General features: G+C 39.7%; 1 protein-coding gene across 1 annotated transcript in view; it reads left to right on the top strand.

Moving 5' to 3' along the window:
* pals1a (protein associated with LIN7 1, MAGUK p55 family member a) overlaps nucleotides 1–15,952 on the top strand; it is a 38,028-nt gene that overhangs the window by 17,832 nt on the left and 4,244 nt on the right. Inside the window, exons 2-12 of the mRNA XM_050062459.1 lie at nucleotides 1,103–1,416; nucleotides 4,258–4,427; nucleotides 4,988–5,108; nucleotides 7,904–8,011; nucleotides 11,195–11,272; nucleotides 11,438–11,578; nucleotides 12,588–12,749; nucleotides 14,419–14,496; nucleotides 14,676–14,859; nucleotides 15,047–15,118; nucleotides 15,430–15,501. Of these exons, the coding sequence (XP_049918416.1) occupies nucleotides 1,231–1,416; nucleotides 4,258–4,427; nucleotides 4,988–5,108; nucleotides 7,904–8,011; nucleotides 11,195–11,272; nucleotides 11,438–11,578; nucleotides 12,588–12,749; nucleotides 14,419–14,496; nucleotides 14,676–14,859; nucleotides 15,047–15,118; nucleotides 15,430–15,501 (1,372 nt within the window). The 5' untranslated portion in view covers nucleotides 1,103–1,230. The remainder of the gene's footprint in view (nucleotides 1–1,102; nucleotides 1,417–4,257; nucleotides 4,428–4,987; nucleotides 5,109–7,903; nucleotides 8,012–11,194; nucleotides 11,273–11,437; nucleotides 11,579–12,587; nucleotides 12,750–14,418; nucleotides 14,497–14,675; nucleotides 14,860–15,046; nucleotides 15,119–15,429; nucleotides 15,502–15,952) is intronic.

Genomic DNA, 15,952 nt, shown 5'->3' with positions numbered 1-15,952 from the left:
GACCAGTGGGCTCTGAACTCTTGAATTACAATGTGATGACACCTGTGTGGTTGTTTACTTCTGTTTCCAAGCCACTGCCAATCAGATCTGATCAAACCACAGCAACACAGTCCTGATAGGGCAGATTAGCAGTGTGTCACCGTTTCTGTCCAAACTTAAACTTTGTTTGTTGTTTATCTCGTCAAAAATATTTAATATTTCAGAGAAACACTTTTTGAAAAAACAAACAAACAAGTTTTTGGGTGCTATAATCCTCCTTTTGACATGACATAGTAGAAACGCAGGTGTAAATAAAATAAATAAATAAATGAATGCCAAATTCCATTTGATACTGTATAGCTGGCTCACTGTTATGGTTTACTAGGACACTTGATTGTTAATGTTAGTAATAACGCCTGTGCTTTTACTACTATGACAAGTCCAAATGTTTGCTGTAAAAAAGGCCTTCTTTCAGCTGGTTCTGCCAACTTTTTGTCATTTTGTATTTTTCCTGTTGACAATAACAAGGTTATATTCACAAAGGTAATTGCTGAGAAAGTTTTACCTCCAAATAAAGTGGTTTAAATCATCAGGCTTAACTGTCATCTTGCTTACAACCTGTCTGATCATTGAATGTTCCCAAATCTTGGCAATTATTTTATTGGGTTCATTGTTATCATAATTACAGAAACAATGGCCAGAATTACAAAATTAAGACCCAAATTTTAATAGACAGGAATTCTGATTTAAGTCTTCCTATCAGTAACCAGTTAGTAAGTTGTGGTACAGTAGTTACGTAGCATGAAGAGATCGGTCAGTCCCCCAGTCAGTTTTGTGGTCCGGCACTGGTTTGTTGATCATGACGTGTTAAAGCCACAAACCATGTTTGTTGTGGCACACTGAACACTCATTCATCCTGTGTTTGACCAGTCATACCTGACTGTTGATCGCAGGTAAATAGATACCTGATAGTCACATGAGACCTGGGTCTGATAGTGTCAGCTTCAATGCTGAATGGTATAGGGACACCACCTCTTGTTATCCAAATCCATGTTGGAGGAATGTTGGGATGCAGAATGTCGCCAACTTAATTAATGACATTGTCTTTCTGTTATCTCCTCAGGTGAAGTTGTCATGGCTGGCATGTTTACTGAGCTGCCCTCCTAGACTTGCTTTATATATACACGTACCCTAAAATCTCTGCAACTCACACAAACACACCCACTTTGACTCGTGGTGTGTGTGTGAGGGATGACAACCTCCCATCTGAACGGCCATGTTGCTGGGGAGGGAGGAGGAGGAGGAGGGGGAGGAGATGAAGAGCTGAGGGGAGGACAGCAGCACCGAGAAATGGCTGTGGACTGTCCGGGAGACCTGGGGAGTCGAACGCTACCGGTCCGACGATCTGCACAGCTGGAGAGGATACGACAGCACCAGGTATGTACACACATACACATACAAACAAACACACTTGTTACTTGTGCTTATTTTACTCAACACTAAAACTACAACAAAAATGCAAGTCACATTTATCTGTAAAGTGAATTTAATATCAACCAAAGCTGATTAAAGTGTTGTAGTAAGTGTAAAACTAAGTGAAAACAGAGAACAAATAAAAGACCAGTGTGCTATGTCACAGTCACTACCCAGCGCCAGCATATTCTGCATATCTTTGCACCAGCCAACTCCACAAGAACTAATAGAAGTGGTGGAATGTAACCAAATACATTTACTCAGGTGCTATACTCAAGTGAAACTGTAGGTGTAAGTACTTAAGTATTTGCATTTAATGCTATTTTAAACCTCCAGTGTGCTAGATTTCAGAGTAAAATACATTATCTTTGTTACTTTGCACATTAGGAAATTAGAAAACATATGATAAGTGCATGATAAACTGTATATAATTTAAATTAGCTCCACCTTGACCACCGTTCTATGACGTTGAGCAATAGAGACACAAAGAGCCATGTTTCCATGAGGAACTGTGAACATGGCAAAGAGAAAGAGCAATTTCGTATTACACTTCCATGAAGTTGGGAGACTCACAAGGCACATTTTTAGAACAAACAATGGTCAGAATCATTGCAGAAGAGCCTTTTAGTCCCTGATATAGGACAAACTGGATCCTACATTTCCCCTCATCAAAACACAGCACACCTAAATGCCTATTTCTGTGAAATACCAATTATACTACATTAGTCTCACTTTAGGTTCCGATCACATGAGAAATGTCGCTACGCGCACAACTGCGTCAAAGCACACTGGGCTTAATAGTGTGATGAGCTGTCGCAGTCCAGTGGCTAACTACCTAGCTAGTCTGTTTATAAGCATAGTAAGCGACATTATCCTTACCAGAAAGATCCACCTGGCTGTTTATGCAACTCCATGCATGTGTTCGCCGATTATTATTTAAATAATGGGGTGACCATCATCGTTATTAAACATCGCTAATATCAACACTTCATCTGCATTTGCCTTTGTCCCACTGTTCCTACCAGAACTTCTGGTATTAAATCAGTAGTGATTTACAGCTTCTTCGTTGATTTAATTGGCTGTCTGGACCAGATGCGACATTGACAAGCACAACCTCAGTTGAGAATATTTGAATTTCTCTGTATGTCTGAAAACTCTCCACTTTGTAGTGACTGTGGATGGTTCCATGGTTCCACATATGTAAACATTGCAGTCAGATGGTGAAAACACCTGTGAAATCATCCTTGGTAACTTACCCCTGTTCGTGAAAGAAGGCAAACTATCATTGGTCAGGTGCATGTAGTGTGTAAGGATGCACCAATTTTGAAATTCTGGGCTGATACTGACACTGATACTGATGTTTAAAATAACTATTTGGCCAATAGTCTATTCCGATGTTTTTGTATTGTTGTTTATTTTGTTTTGTTTTTGTTGTTATTCATTCCCCCTTTTGTGCCAGGGAAACACAGACATCTGCACTAATTCAGTCATACAGATTTATAAAACAACCTTTAATATAACCTTTCACATAAAAACCATCTTTTGAAAAACTGCTTAAAAACCTTTTTACAGTATATATCATAATTATCACTCCAATATCTATTTTAAATTGCTTTGAAAACACTGGTAAATTTCTCCTTAAAACAGCTGTATATATTAAAGTTTCTCGCTATAAACTACATTTTACAGGATTACATTGAATATGTCATGAAAACATAATTTACTTTTGCCTAATACTCATTGTTACTGAATAGAGCTTGAACGCATCATAATGTCACTCAGAGCAGCCTCTGTGAGCTGTTAGTTGTGGCCACCGGCTGCTTAAAGCTAATGTTAACCAGCCCTCCTCTGGCTGATTTTAACGCAAATTCGCTGTTCACCATCTTGCATTATCAGGGAAACAATAGGGAGCATCCTCTGACGCAGCAACAGTGAGTTTACTGCGTCCTTTTGTCCCAAAGTCGTCCTGGGGAAGATTTGTGTTTGTCCCAAACACGTTTTCTATTGTACCCAGGATGAGGGGACGCCAGCAGCTAGTCACCATCTCATGACACAACACTGAGATCACAGAGCCCATTTGCCAAACAGTCATTGTATTCTTCTTGTACCTGCTCATAATTTAAGTTTGTGGCCGTTAGTCTCGAGCCCTGCTTTATATTGTGCTGATACTGATGTTTAGCTGATGAGCTGGTGCATCTCCAGCAGTGTGCCATGTCTTCAGGCTAAGTCACTGCACCTAGTCTCACACAATGAAAATGTATAAATACACAAATATTGTGTAGTAGTATACAAATCTGATTTTTCCAGTCAGCATTGCACTAGTAATTTGAATTGTCAAATATTTTCTATAAAGTAAACTTGGGTAGTTGGTGGTTTTAAGGTCCTCCCAGGGCCCCTTTCTTTTAATCAGGTGGACAGATGGTATATTTACAAAAAGACTGTTCACTCTGTTAGACTTGTATGAACAGTAAAAAGACACAGCCAATTCTGTTTCATCAACAACAATACAAATAACTGTTGTTTGCCAGGGTCAAAGATGGTTTGTGGGCGATCTGGATTCTTCATTTACCACCAGCTAGAAGTGACAAATTATTAAACTAATCACATGTTAATAAGTACAGATCCAGAGTCAGCTTATTTTTAAGTGGATACGTTGAAACTACTCCTTTCCATGAAAAACTTACTGTACATGTTCATATCATGCAGAGTCATCCGAGTTTTTGTTTCTGAATAGTCAAATGGTCCATTCATTAGTTCAGTTGTATTTCTATCTATAATACATTTATTTGTTCATATATGTGTCAGGAGGATCTTCGGCGTCGTAGAGAGGAGGAGGGTCGGCAGCTGGACCTGAACGCCTCGCTCAGACTCAGGAAGCTCTCCCAGCATCCCCACGTCGGCATCGACAACCCCACATTCCTGCAAGACTCATACACACCGCAGCAGCCAGCACTCAGCAGCCAGCACACTGCTGGGTAAGACACACACACACACACACACACACACACACACACACACACACACAGATGGGAGTAGAATTGCTGATCATTGATGCAGTAAAGCTCTCAGAGGGAAAGGAAAGAATAAAAAGATGGAGGTGAAAGGGACATAAAAACTTTGAAGATCATTTAAATTTGCAAAAAAGAAGGGATGAAGAAGAGGAAAAAGGAGTAAAGAGATGGAGAAAGTGAGAGAAAGCTGGCTTGGAGGGAAAGGAATGTAAGGAAAGACATGTCTGCCGTTAGGGAGGGAATTCCTCAGGGAGGGAGAGAGGGACCGGAGAGGCTCTTGAGGGCGACTTAATTAAAACTTTGTTATGGGTGGTAATGTTGACACATAAACAGGTACACACAATGTGGAACTTAAGTCTTGAGTAATAAATGAGATGCAGTCTGTCACATACACATTAATCTGAAGTCAGGTCAAGCAGATTGTCTTCTGCCATCATCATAAAGTAATCTCTGATTTGGAGCAGTTTTACCGTCTTTTCTCTTGTGTAGGTACGGATGTCAGAGTCAGAAGTTCTTAATGTGAGTGCCTGTGTTTTTCTTGCAGAGTTAGAGGAGCTGCTGCTGTCACTGAAGCAGGTCCGGAGCTGCCTGTCCGACCAGCAGAGTCAGAATGACGTAGAGCTGGTTCTTGCACTACTAAACAAGGTAATATAAAGGGAATATAGGAGATACAGAGAGCTCTGAGTCAATGTGTAATTGTGGTATTTTTCAAGACTGTCTGGCCTCCCACATAGAAGGGATTAACAAAGACAGAGCAGAGTTGTCACCGCTGTCTGAGCTGGAGCATCCATGACAACATGGGCCTCACAACATTCCTGCAGTTGGAATGAAGGCCTCAGTAAGAGGAGGGGAGGCTGGCGGATACAGAAAGATATTTTTTATCTTTAGATAGGAACTCTTGTGCCAGTATGAAACACTCTTAAGTTGGATATTTTTATGCCCACAGCTAACTAATAATTCTGTGTTTATCCTGGAATGTTTTGCCGTTTGTTAGGATCAAAAAGCCATGAATGGCCCTTTATCGCTTTTCGGGAAAGCTCACCAGGTGACTGTGTAGGGGTACACTTAAGCAGCCACCATTGTGTCACCTGTCATTGTCTGCGTAATGACTCATGTTAAATTACATTTTAATAGAGCTGCAGTCATTAATCGTGTTAACGTTTATTCAATCTCAAAAACAAGAGTTAGGAACTATTTTAATACTTGATTAATAATTTTTCAAGCAAAGTTGCTAAACATTTTCTGATTTCTCTGTCATATATGACATTAAATTGAATGTCTTTTAGTTTAAGACTTTTGGTTGGACAAGCAACAAGCTATCTGAAGAAGTCACCTCGGGCTCTGCCTGTGACATTACAGTGTGCATTGTTCACTGACACTGATTAATCATAAATGTTAGACTAATGGATTATGACGATAGTTGTTAGCTGCAGCCATATATCGTAGCTGATGACACACTACAGCTGTTTTCATGAACCCGTATTTGAGTTTGTTTTGTCAGACAACTTTGTGAATGTGAAACAGCAACATCTCAGTGCAGCTGTGCAGGAATTACTGTTGGTCAACAGGTAGCATTAATCAGCTCAGATCAAATCAAATGTTTACTATGCTTGTTTAGTTGTCTGACAACAGAAACTCAAAAACATGTAGCTGTTTCACGTGGCTACATTTTACATTAACCAGACAGAGCTAAGGTAGGGCAGCAGGAGTGTGGCAGAACTTATGGCGGCAAATCTATAGAAGCATCCAAAAGCAGCTTCAGGTGTGGATGTGCCAGATAAATATAAATATATATATCAGAGGAAAAATTAGAGTAAAAAACAAACAAACTTGAAGACAGCGCTCCTGGGGGCGGGGAGATGCAGTGAGCTCACCTGCAGAGCTCACATGCATTGACAATGTACAATTACTCTCACTGCCAGACGGGGAAGACAAAAAGTTCAGGCTTGCGCTTTAAACCATAATTCTTATAAACTCAGTCTGTTGTGTCTAGAACAGCTGTATCCATTGAATTTTCAGTTTCAGTTTGATTGGCAGTGAGGTTGGCAAAATGTCTGTTCAGTCATTGTTGGTTAGGTATCAGTGCTCATCGTAGTATCCCCGTCCTTCTGTCATTTCTCAAATAACTGTCAATGATCAAAACAAGTTTTTCCAAGAAAAGCTAATGGAAAAGCTTCATGAATAGCATATAAACTGAAACACTTGTTTCATCAATCAGTGATGCACAGGAAGAAAAGTATAGACATTTGCACTTTGATTTCACTTTTAAAAAGTGTAAATAAAGACTTTGGGTTTAACAGTTAATTTACAATACAGTAAAAAAAAGTATAAATGCCAAAGAAATTTCCATGATTATTTATTTATTTATTTTTACTAAAACTGAAATTATAAACTATAATTTTTCTTTTTTTACTTTGAACAATGATTGAGCTACACCTTAGTGACCCTCCCTTTTTGTCTTTTTAACAGCATATTGAACAAAAACAGCTACTTATAAAATATATAAAAAGTAGTGTTACTGTGATACAAAGAAAAGAAGCAATTCTGTTTATGTAATTCCAGAAAAAATTACCTTTTTTAATTTTTTTTTTTAAAAAAAGTTTAAAGCCAATATAATGCTGGCTTTTTTATTTGTTTGTATGTTTGTTTGTTTTTACAAAGCAGGAGTTATGGTCTGGCTGAAATGGGTTCAAGAGGAATTATTGTAACAGGGCTCATTACATTTAGCATGCTTGTAAAGCCTATACATTTTCCACTACAGAGTAAGGTCTCATATCTGCAGCTATAAACACCACAATGATTTATTTTTCCCTGTTACAATCAGTCAGGAATGGCTGCCTAAATGCCGCGGGGTTAACGTTAGCTTGTAGCATGAGTCACACCTTGTTTTCACTTGGTTCCACTGATTGACACACTGGGGTGATGTCATTGTAAATGAGTGGACATGTTTGAAGTATTCCCACTGGTGTAACCTACATTCCTATAATTCAAAGTAAAACCAAAGTGGCTCCAAACATCATACCTGTAGGTTATCAGAGGATGTTCTATTTCTGGTCTGGCAATGGTGTTACACTACATATAACAATGAGCTAGCTTAGTGTAGCTGCCTCCCAGTGTGTCTCATTGGAGTAGAATGTTTTGGTTTGGGGGTGGGAGGGGCAGACATGTTGCCTGTTATGACGTGTGGGCTGTGTTGTTGAGCACAGTGGCACTGAGATTATGTTTTACACAATGCAACCTGTATCTTTTGTTTTCCATATAATTTGGTTTGTAATGCGTACCTTGCACCGAATGTTTCAACATGAATGTGTGTATTGTTTCACCCCTAATGAATACAGGCATAGTGATGTGGAAGGGGTTCATGTATGTATGTACTTAATGTGTGAGCTCCAGTTGAAAGGAATCTGACAGAACATGCTGGTGTCTGTTTTCTCCTTTAGTCTGACTTCCAGTCAGCGCTGAAGATCCATAATGCCGTGGCCAACAGCATGCACCGACCCTCTCCTCCATACCCGCACACACACCAGGCACTTCAGCTGGCCATGGAGGTATATCCACATTAATTTTATTTCAAAATGTCTTTTGCTTAATGCCTTGACTATTCTCTCATCTGACAGAAGGCTAACACACACACAGACACACAGTGATGGTGTAGGTCAGCGAGTGTGTACCCTAATAACGAGGTTGGAGACAGAGCAGCTCTGTTCAGCATCAATTAGAGCTGAAACATGAGTGCTTACAGTATGTGCATGTAAACACATACACACATTCCTTACAGCCAACTCTTCTATTTTGTAATCATATTTTTGAACAATGGCCTGTTTCATTAATGATTCATTTTTCAGTTTTAGCTCAAATATGAGTTCATTCAGCAAAAAGGAAAAGCCACATCTGCTGGACAGCCTGAAATGTTGTAAAACAAAGCAGAGACTCTAACTCTGTAAAGTTAGATTATTTATGGGTGACTATCAGGTGACACCAGGTTGACTGTAACCATTTCAAGTAAAGCCAACATTCAGGATGCGAGTACAATCAGTGCTGCTATTATTTTTCTGCCACAGTGTTGAGCTGGCTAGCTGTAAGACCTATTCATGGCTCATTTCAGTGGAATCTCATTAAAGAGCAGCACATTATTTCTGCTCCATGTTGGAATCTCCGCCCCCTGCCCTGCATTTGGCTTTAAAGCAGAAAAGCTTTCAGCGTTCATACTGCACTCCCAGAACCACGTTCCTTTGTCATTGATAATGAAGTGGAAAAGAAATGATAAAAATAAAAATAGTCACAGTGGGCAGCACGATTTTAGGAACTCAGAATACCTTACTGTAGTTCATGCCCAGCTTGTACCCTCTCTCCTCTTAGCTGCAGACTGAAACTATTTTAAATCCTGACCAATTTTGAAATTAAGGACAACTTTCACAATCTTTTTGTCTTTTCATTCTCATATGACAGTACTAGTATATAGCAGAAGATATATAATGCAGAGAATAGATGGTTCCTGCCACACTTTAACAAACTTTTGCTCCATCTAACCTAAAACATAACATTGTTATTCCAACATGTTACATTACAAAAAATATTCCTACTGTTTGTCCTATCCTCCTATTACAGAAGCAGTGCCACATTACCTTGCTGTGTCCTATCCTGTCTCAGACTTCCTCTCTTATATTAAAGCGACACTTACCTCTCTGGAAATTTTATGCTTTTCTTTGTTTAGGTTAAAATGCTATTAATAAGCTAATGGCACACTAAAATGTAAGTGAATTCCATCAGAGATAAAAACTCATAATTGTACCATTCTCATATGGTTCTAAGAAAAATCTGACCAATCATCGCATTCGGACTGAATGCAAGTATTGGCCGAGTGTCCTGTCTGACTTCCCCACGTGGAGGCAACCGACTGACGTAACCGCTCACATAACATCTGTTCCCCCCGTTTACGTGATATTATAAAACTCATCAGTCATCATTGACCCTGGATAAGTTTCAAAACTCCAGGGTTGCGTTTGACTGTGCAGGACAGGTAACGTTATATTTAGTTTACTTCTAATATAACATATAATGTTGTATGACAACACAGCATCCAGTTGCTAATGGCTAACATTTGCCTACTGTAGCGTAGCCTCTGAAACATTAACTTTACCTTCTCTATATACCATACTATACTATACTATTCTCTTGGCGTGTTGCACTCGCTCTCCTCTTTCGTGTATCTAACATTACCTTGCCAACGCCTATGTCTATCATAGACGTGATGAGGACGTAATGGAGGAGGGGGGAGTAGGCTTTTGGAGGGAGTTGGAGTTGCAGGAGGAGGGGGATGGGACTTTGGAGGGAGGTGGGCGTTGTGGATGTTCATATTGTTTCTAAGTGCTGTGTGAAATACAAGAAAGGTAAGAGTAGCTTTAACTTAAAAAAATAAAATCCCAACAATAAATGTAAATTCAATTCTTAAATCAGCACTTGCGATGCCTGTATCTATGTTTAGAATGTGCATGAGACTGCTTGTATCTTTGGTTAAAATGTACCTGTAGGCTACTTGAGATTGGCAAGCCATAATATTAACGATTCTTACTTTTCATTCAGTTTGTTTACATTACATTAGAGAAAATCGATTAATTGTGTTAGTCTTACTTAAAATACATTTGACATGTTAGTCCGACTGAAATTGTAATAAATCGAATTTCTCAAAGTCGGACTAACACACCCAGATTATGCAATTGGGAGTCAAATTACTCCTGCATGTACACAGTCAATCGAACCCAAACTGGCCTAGACACTCTGTGCATGCTCCACAGTTTCTGCCCCAGGTTTTGACCCGGAAGTCGAATAGTGTTAAATGAATTATAGAAGAAGAAGCTGGTAACAACATGGTGAAATCTACATTTAGAGACATGCATTTTTGGACAGACGAGGAGACACAGTTCATGCTGTGTCAGCTGAAAGAGTTAAATACTTTAAAGTATATGGACGGGAGGAAAACAGAATGGCGACCAAGTGGCGGATCAGTTGGAAACCTCACCTTTTAGGGATGTTTAGGTTTTTTTTTTCTTTTTAAACGTCATCATATATTTTGAGTAGACTTTCAGTCATTATATTTCGGGGTTCATGTTGTTCCCCATCTTCATTGTCATTGCCATACAGACCTAACAACAGTGTGGCTGCCACTTTTGGGCAGTTCTTTGGAATTTAGGAGAGGTTCTATGCCATCCTCATGTGGGATCCGTTACTTGGAAATTGCTTCTTTGCGTGTGATGTCATACATCAGTGTGCCTGATGCCTCTGTCATTATAGTCACATGATTGCAAACTATTCCCTAAGTTAGGAACGGACTGTAATAACTACATGTAAGTTCATTTCCTAAGATAAGATAAATGCAGTCAGGAGACACATTTCTGTAATGCCAACAATTCTAAGTGTCATCCTAAACTGAGGTAAGATAGGATTTCAAATTTAGGACGTTTCCATAAAGAGGCCCCAGATTACTCCTTCGACTGTAATGAAAAGGATACTCAGTTCCTCGGAACCTGAGCCCAGCTTTAGATGAGCCCATAATTATTTTGTAGGAATTTTGCTTTGGGGCAGTGCTATATAATGAGGCATATAATAACTTATTGCAAAATGACTGCGCTATGTTCAGAAATATCTACAGTTGCTATGGTGATGATATACTATTGCTATGCTAATACTTCTGGTGATGATGCCAATGATGTCTTATGTTGCCATGGATCCAGGCCAGGAATCTCATCCAGTCAAGTCAGAACAAAGAGGGACTCGAACTCTACAGCCTACTGTCAGACACACACATCCAGGTAGACACACACACACACACACACACACACAAAAAGATGTATTAGCAAATGAACAAAAGAATCCTGTAGTGATTGTCATTGCTCCAATCCTTTTGCTGAGTTGTGTGTGTGTGTGTGTCTGTGTGTCTGTGTGTCTGTGCATGCGTGTGTATGTGTGTTTTGCAGTCACTGCTCCTGGCCCATGACAGCATAGCAGAGATGGAAATGCAGCCTGAGCCGCTCCCCGCCCAAGGAGAAACACTGACCCAGTGGGGAGGAGAGACTGTCAAGATAGTTTGCATAGAGAAAGCCCAAGACATACCACTGGTAAGACTGATGTTCACTCAAAATCAATGAGAAGGCTCTTGTACAGAGCGCTGACATCCTGCTACATACTCAGTTTAGCTTTTATTTATGACCAAGGACTCTAAATTACCTTTACTGTACGTGTGAATGTGTGAATGGTAATATGTCCATATATAGCAGGCCTGGGATGTCCAATTTGAGCTGGAATCAGCTCTGGCCCATCTGTTACCCTGCACTGGATAAATTGGTATAGATTATGGAGAGATTAATAAACAACACCCTCCATTAATCCACTGTGAGTCTCTTCATATTAATAAATGGGCATCTACTACTGGCTAGCAGAATGGGAACACCTTGTTATTTTAACAAAAGGTAAAACACCAATTATTTAATTAACCATGCAAATTTTATTTACTTCACCTTTAAAGTAAATCCAGTGAAAAGAAATTGCTGGTACAGATAAAGGCCCTGTCAATCAAGTGGGCACCATTTGGGTTCAGTTAACATGATACAGGACAAAATAAAGCCAAATGTAAATACTGTTGGAAAAGAGTTGTAGCTTCAAAGGAAAGTACATATACATGTAAAACATATGGTGTAATTTGTCCTTACTGAATTGTGATATGGATTACAGAGGTCACATTGCTCCTGGTGTTATCAACACTTATGGCTTCCTGGAAGGCTGTGAAGCTTTAGCGCCTAAGTGGCTGAGACTCACAGGATGTGGGAAATATCAACAGTAGTCTAAGTGAAGATAACTCAGACAAATACATTATCTTCCCTCCTTTAAATATAACTTGCTTTTTTCTTTGCTCTCTGTAAAGCATTATAAGCTTTCCTTTAGGATAAGTGCTTTGTAATGAATGTGTCTGTAGATAAAATTATTTATTTGAATCTCTGATTATCTCCAGCAAAGTACCAGCTCTTTCTTCCCTGGGTCCAATATACTGTATATAACATACTGTAAGTAACAAAGGCCTGCAGTCATGTCCATGTATGTCCATTATTCCACTGTGTGTGTGTTCCGTAGGGGGCAACTGTCAGAAATGAAATGGACAGTGTTATCATCAGTCGTATTGTTCGGGGTGGAGCAGCTGAAAGGAGTGGACTTTTATCAGAAGGAGATGAAATACTGGAGATAAATGGCATAGAGATCAGAGGGAAAGATGTCAACCAAGTCTTTGATATTCTTGTGAGTATATCCACATGCACACAGTAAACACATTTCTTTACATTTCTGAGAGACACAATCACTTAGGGGTGTAACTGCACACAGGAGTCACAGTATGGTGCGAGTTCTGTACAGAGGAAAAACCAATAGGGATACATCCATTTGTTTTCATTTATTTTAAAGAGACCGTAATGCATGTGTCAAAAACATACGCAATCCTCCTGCTGGTGACTCAGGTAACATTTTGCCCACTGGTAACTTTGATAAACTATTTTCATTATAAAAATAAGGAACATTTCAAACGCTCCTGTATAAGAGCTCTGATTGGGCCCAAAAACTCAGTCCTGACCCCGCACAGTTTCTGTCCAAGCCCGACCCGAGCCCGAACCACAGCAACAGTTTTGGGCCTAAAGTTGATTAAAAACCCAAATTTCTACTGTAAAAATATATATGTGCTATATTATATTATAAAAATATTGCATTGTATGTGTTATACTATATATTTTTAAATTAAAGCATTTATTACAAGCTAAGGGCCAACACGCTACCTTGCACCAATTTTCCCTCTTTTCCTCATTTCAATCGTCTGTCGTCTTGTGCACAACATTTTTCAGCAGAGCTGGCTGTGGCCCTCAGTGCGTCTAGTGCACACGGTGGTCCATGGCGATGCAGTGTGTAAGTGATGCTCTGCTTTTTGCTGCATGTTACACACATCTCTACCACTGCTAGAGAGGCAGAAGCAAACACCAGCCAAGTCACCTTGCACAAATCCAGCGGTCAGGTCAGACCCAGTGAAGCTCAGGCAGAGATTCAGAGCTCTACTCTGTATAACACTGCATTAACACTTTCCCAAAAGGCAAAGGGTCACAACGGGCTATAAAACTGAAAAGAATCTCTTATGCTATGAAACTGAAAATATAAAACAAATGAAATAATGAAAAAGAGAACTTGTAATTGTTTTGTCCTTTCCTGCTTTTGCGTCAATAGTTTGCTTTAAAGCAGCAGCGAGAGGGAGTTGGAATCCAGTTGTTTTTTGTTTTTTTTTACTTCTTCCTGGTGATTGGTGCATCTGGATGATGCTGTTGAATGTGTGTTAGCATGCTTGATGTGTTTACATTCACATCGCCTGCAGTGGTGGAGCAAGGTTGACACACCGTCATTGTCTTCTACACATCTCTCTCTCCGGTGCAGTTGAAGTTGACTGGAAACTTGCCGTTTCATTTGCGCTCACCATAGTGTGACTGACTCACATGCCAGCTTGTTTCTCTAACCACCTGTTGCCATTGGCATACAGCTAAGTGTCCAGGCAGAACTGTTTTGGAGACTCCACATTATGTGCATCAATCTGCATACTGTGTATGCTGCGTACACTGGACCGTGACCATACTGTGACAGTTCAGCACAAATACACAAACCGTGACAGCCCTGCCATCACTGGTAACAGAGAGTGATTAATGTAATAAATAAGAATTTTAGTTTTAGTTATTATACTACAGTTAACAAATTTAATGTTCACATACATTTTTAAGCTTTCTAAATGTTATGTAGACATTTTACGCTCCAACATCCACATTGTTCTTCCATCCCACTGATTCTTGATTTGTGTCAAGATGATAACTTGTAGAACAAAAGGACAGTCTGACAAAACTGATAAATAACACATGCTTTTCTTTGGCCCTCTCTCTGTCAGGCGGACATGCACGGCCTCCTGACCTTTGTGCTTATTCCCAGCACTCAGAGCAAACCTCCTCCTGTCAAAGAATCTGTGGTGAGTGCTGAGTTGTCAACATCTGACAGCGTGAGGTTGAACAAAAATTCTGTCAAACAACAGTTCAAAAACTGTTTAAATATTTGCTGTTGGAAATGTGAACTGGATCCAAACCCAGTCTCATAAACCTTTATGTGTCTCTCCACGTCACTGGTGTTTCTCTTCTTTCTCTCCTCCAGGTTCACGTGAAGGCACATTTTGACTATGACCCATCAGATGACCCCTATGTGCCGTGCAGAGAGCTGGGCTTGTCTTTCCAGAAAGGAGATATTCTCCACATTATCAGCCAGTCAGACCCCAACTGGTGGCAGGCCTACAGGGATGGAGATGAGGACAACCAGCCCTTAGCTGGACTGGTACCAGGTATTTCTGTCTGTGTCTTTGTGTTGAGTGTTTTTGAGAGAGCATTTGAATACTGCTCAGTTGAAGCCTTAGAGGCAAATGCATAAGATGGCTGGCCGTGACTCTCCTCCACATGAACCTGTGTTCACTCTATTGCATGATGTGATTGCTGTTTATTTTTTTGTCATATACTCTTTTTATTTCACAGGGAAGAGTTTCCAGCAGCAGAGAGAAGCAATGAAACAGACCATAGAAGAAGACAAGGAGCCTGAGAAGTCAGGTCAGTTGTTCTACTCTCTACACTATAGCCAGTTTAAGGTCATAGTTTGAGTATAGAATACTGTGCATTGTTTATAGTATAAATAACGTGCAGTATGTAGTTTGTATTATAATTTATTTGATGTCTTAAGGGACTGCAGGAAATATCTTGTTCAGTTGAGGGAGTTTAAGTGTCCAGTTTTCCATTTCCACTGTAACTGCATTTCTCATGCCAAAATAAATAATAATAGATGTAGTAAAAAGACATGTTCCAGTCAATGCAATAAGCCTTGTAAGTCCAAAGTGTGTTTTAAATTGTGTGTTTGTTAACAGGGAAGCTGTGGTGCGCAAAGAAGAACAAAAGGAAGAGAAAGAAGCTGCTGTACAATGCTCACAGGAATGATGGTATGACTTCCTGTCTTTCTCTGACTCTCACCAAACTTGAATCAAATGTAATTGTGACACAACTTTCATGTGCATATAAACTTCTGCTACGTAGTCACACATCTGCATGACAGTGTATTCATGGATGAGCAACTGTGACAAAAGAAGACTAAAGAAAATAGACTGAATTAGGCATGAATGGGTATCATGTTTTTTTTTATTTTAATGGACAACATATTTCTCTGAACAAGAATGTAAACTAGTCTCAGTTTTCTTCTTTTGTGGAAATGGGGGAGAAACTGGTGGAGTTGTGGAGGGAACAAGAGTCCGTGTTTATATCTGTGTGTCTGATCCACCAACCAGCACTTATTTTAAGAAAAATCTGAATTTTTGAAACAATTCGCCTCTCATTCCCACAGTCTCCTACCACTAAAATATTGCAGCTAACCAATAGAGGATGGCAGCGAGTTGA

Source organism: Epinephelus moara, chromosome 14, assembly GCF_006386435.1.
Source record: "Epinephelus moara isolate mb chromosome 14, YSFRI_EMoa_1.0, whole genome shotgun sequence".
NCBI lineage: Eukaryota > Metazoa > Chordata > Actinopteri > Perciformes > Serranidae > Epinephelus > Epinephelus moara.
Note: the sequence above shows the minus strand (reverse complement) of the source record. Positions and strands in the feature narration are given on the sequence as shown.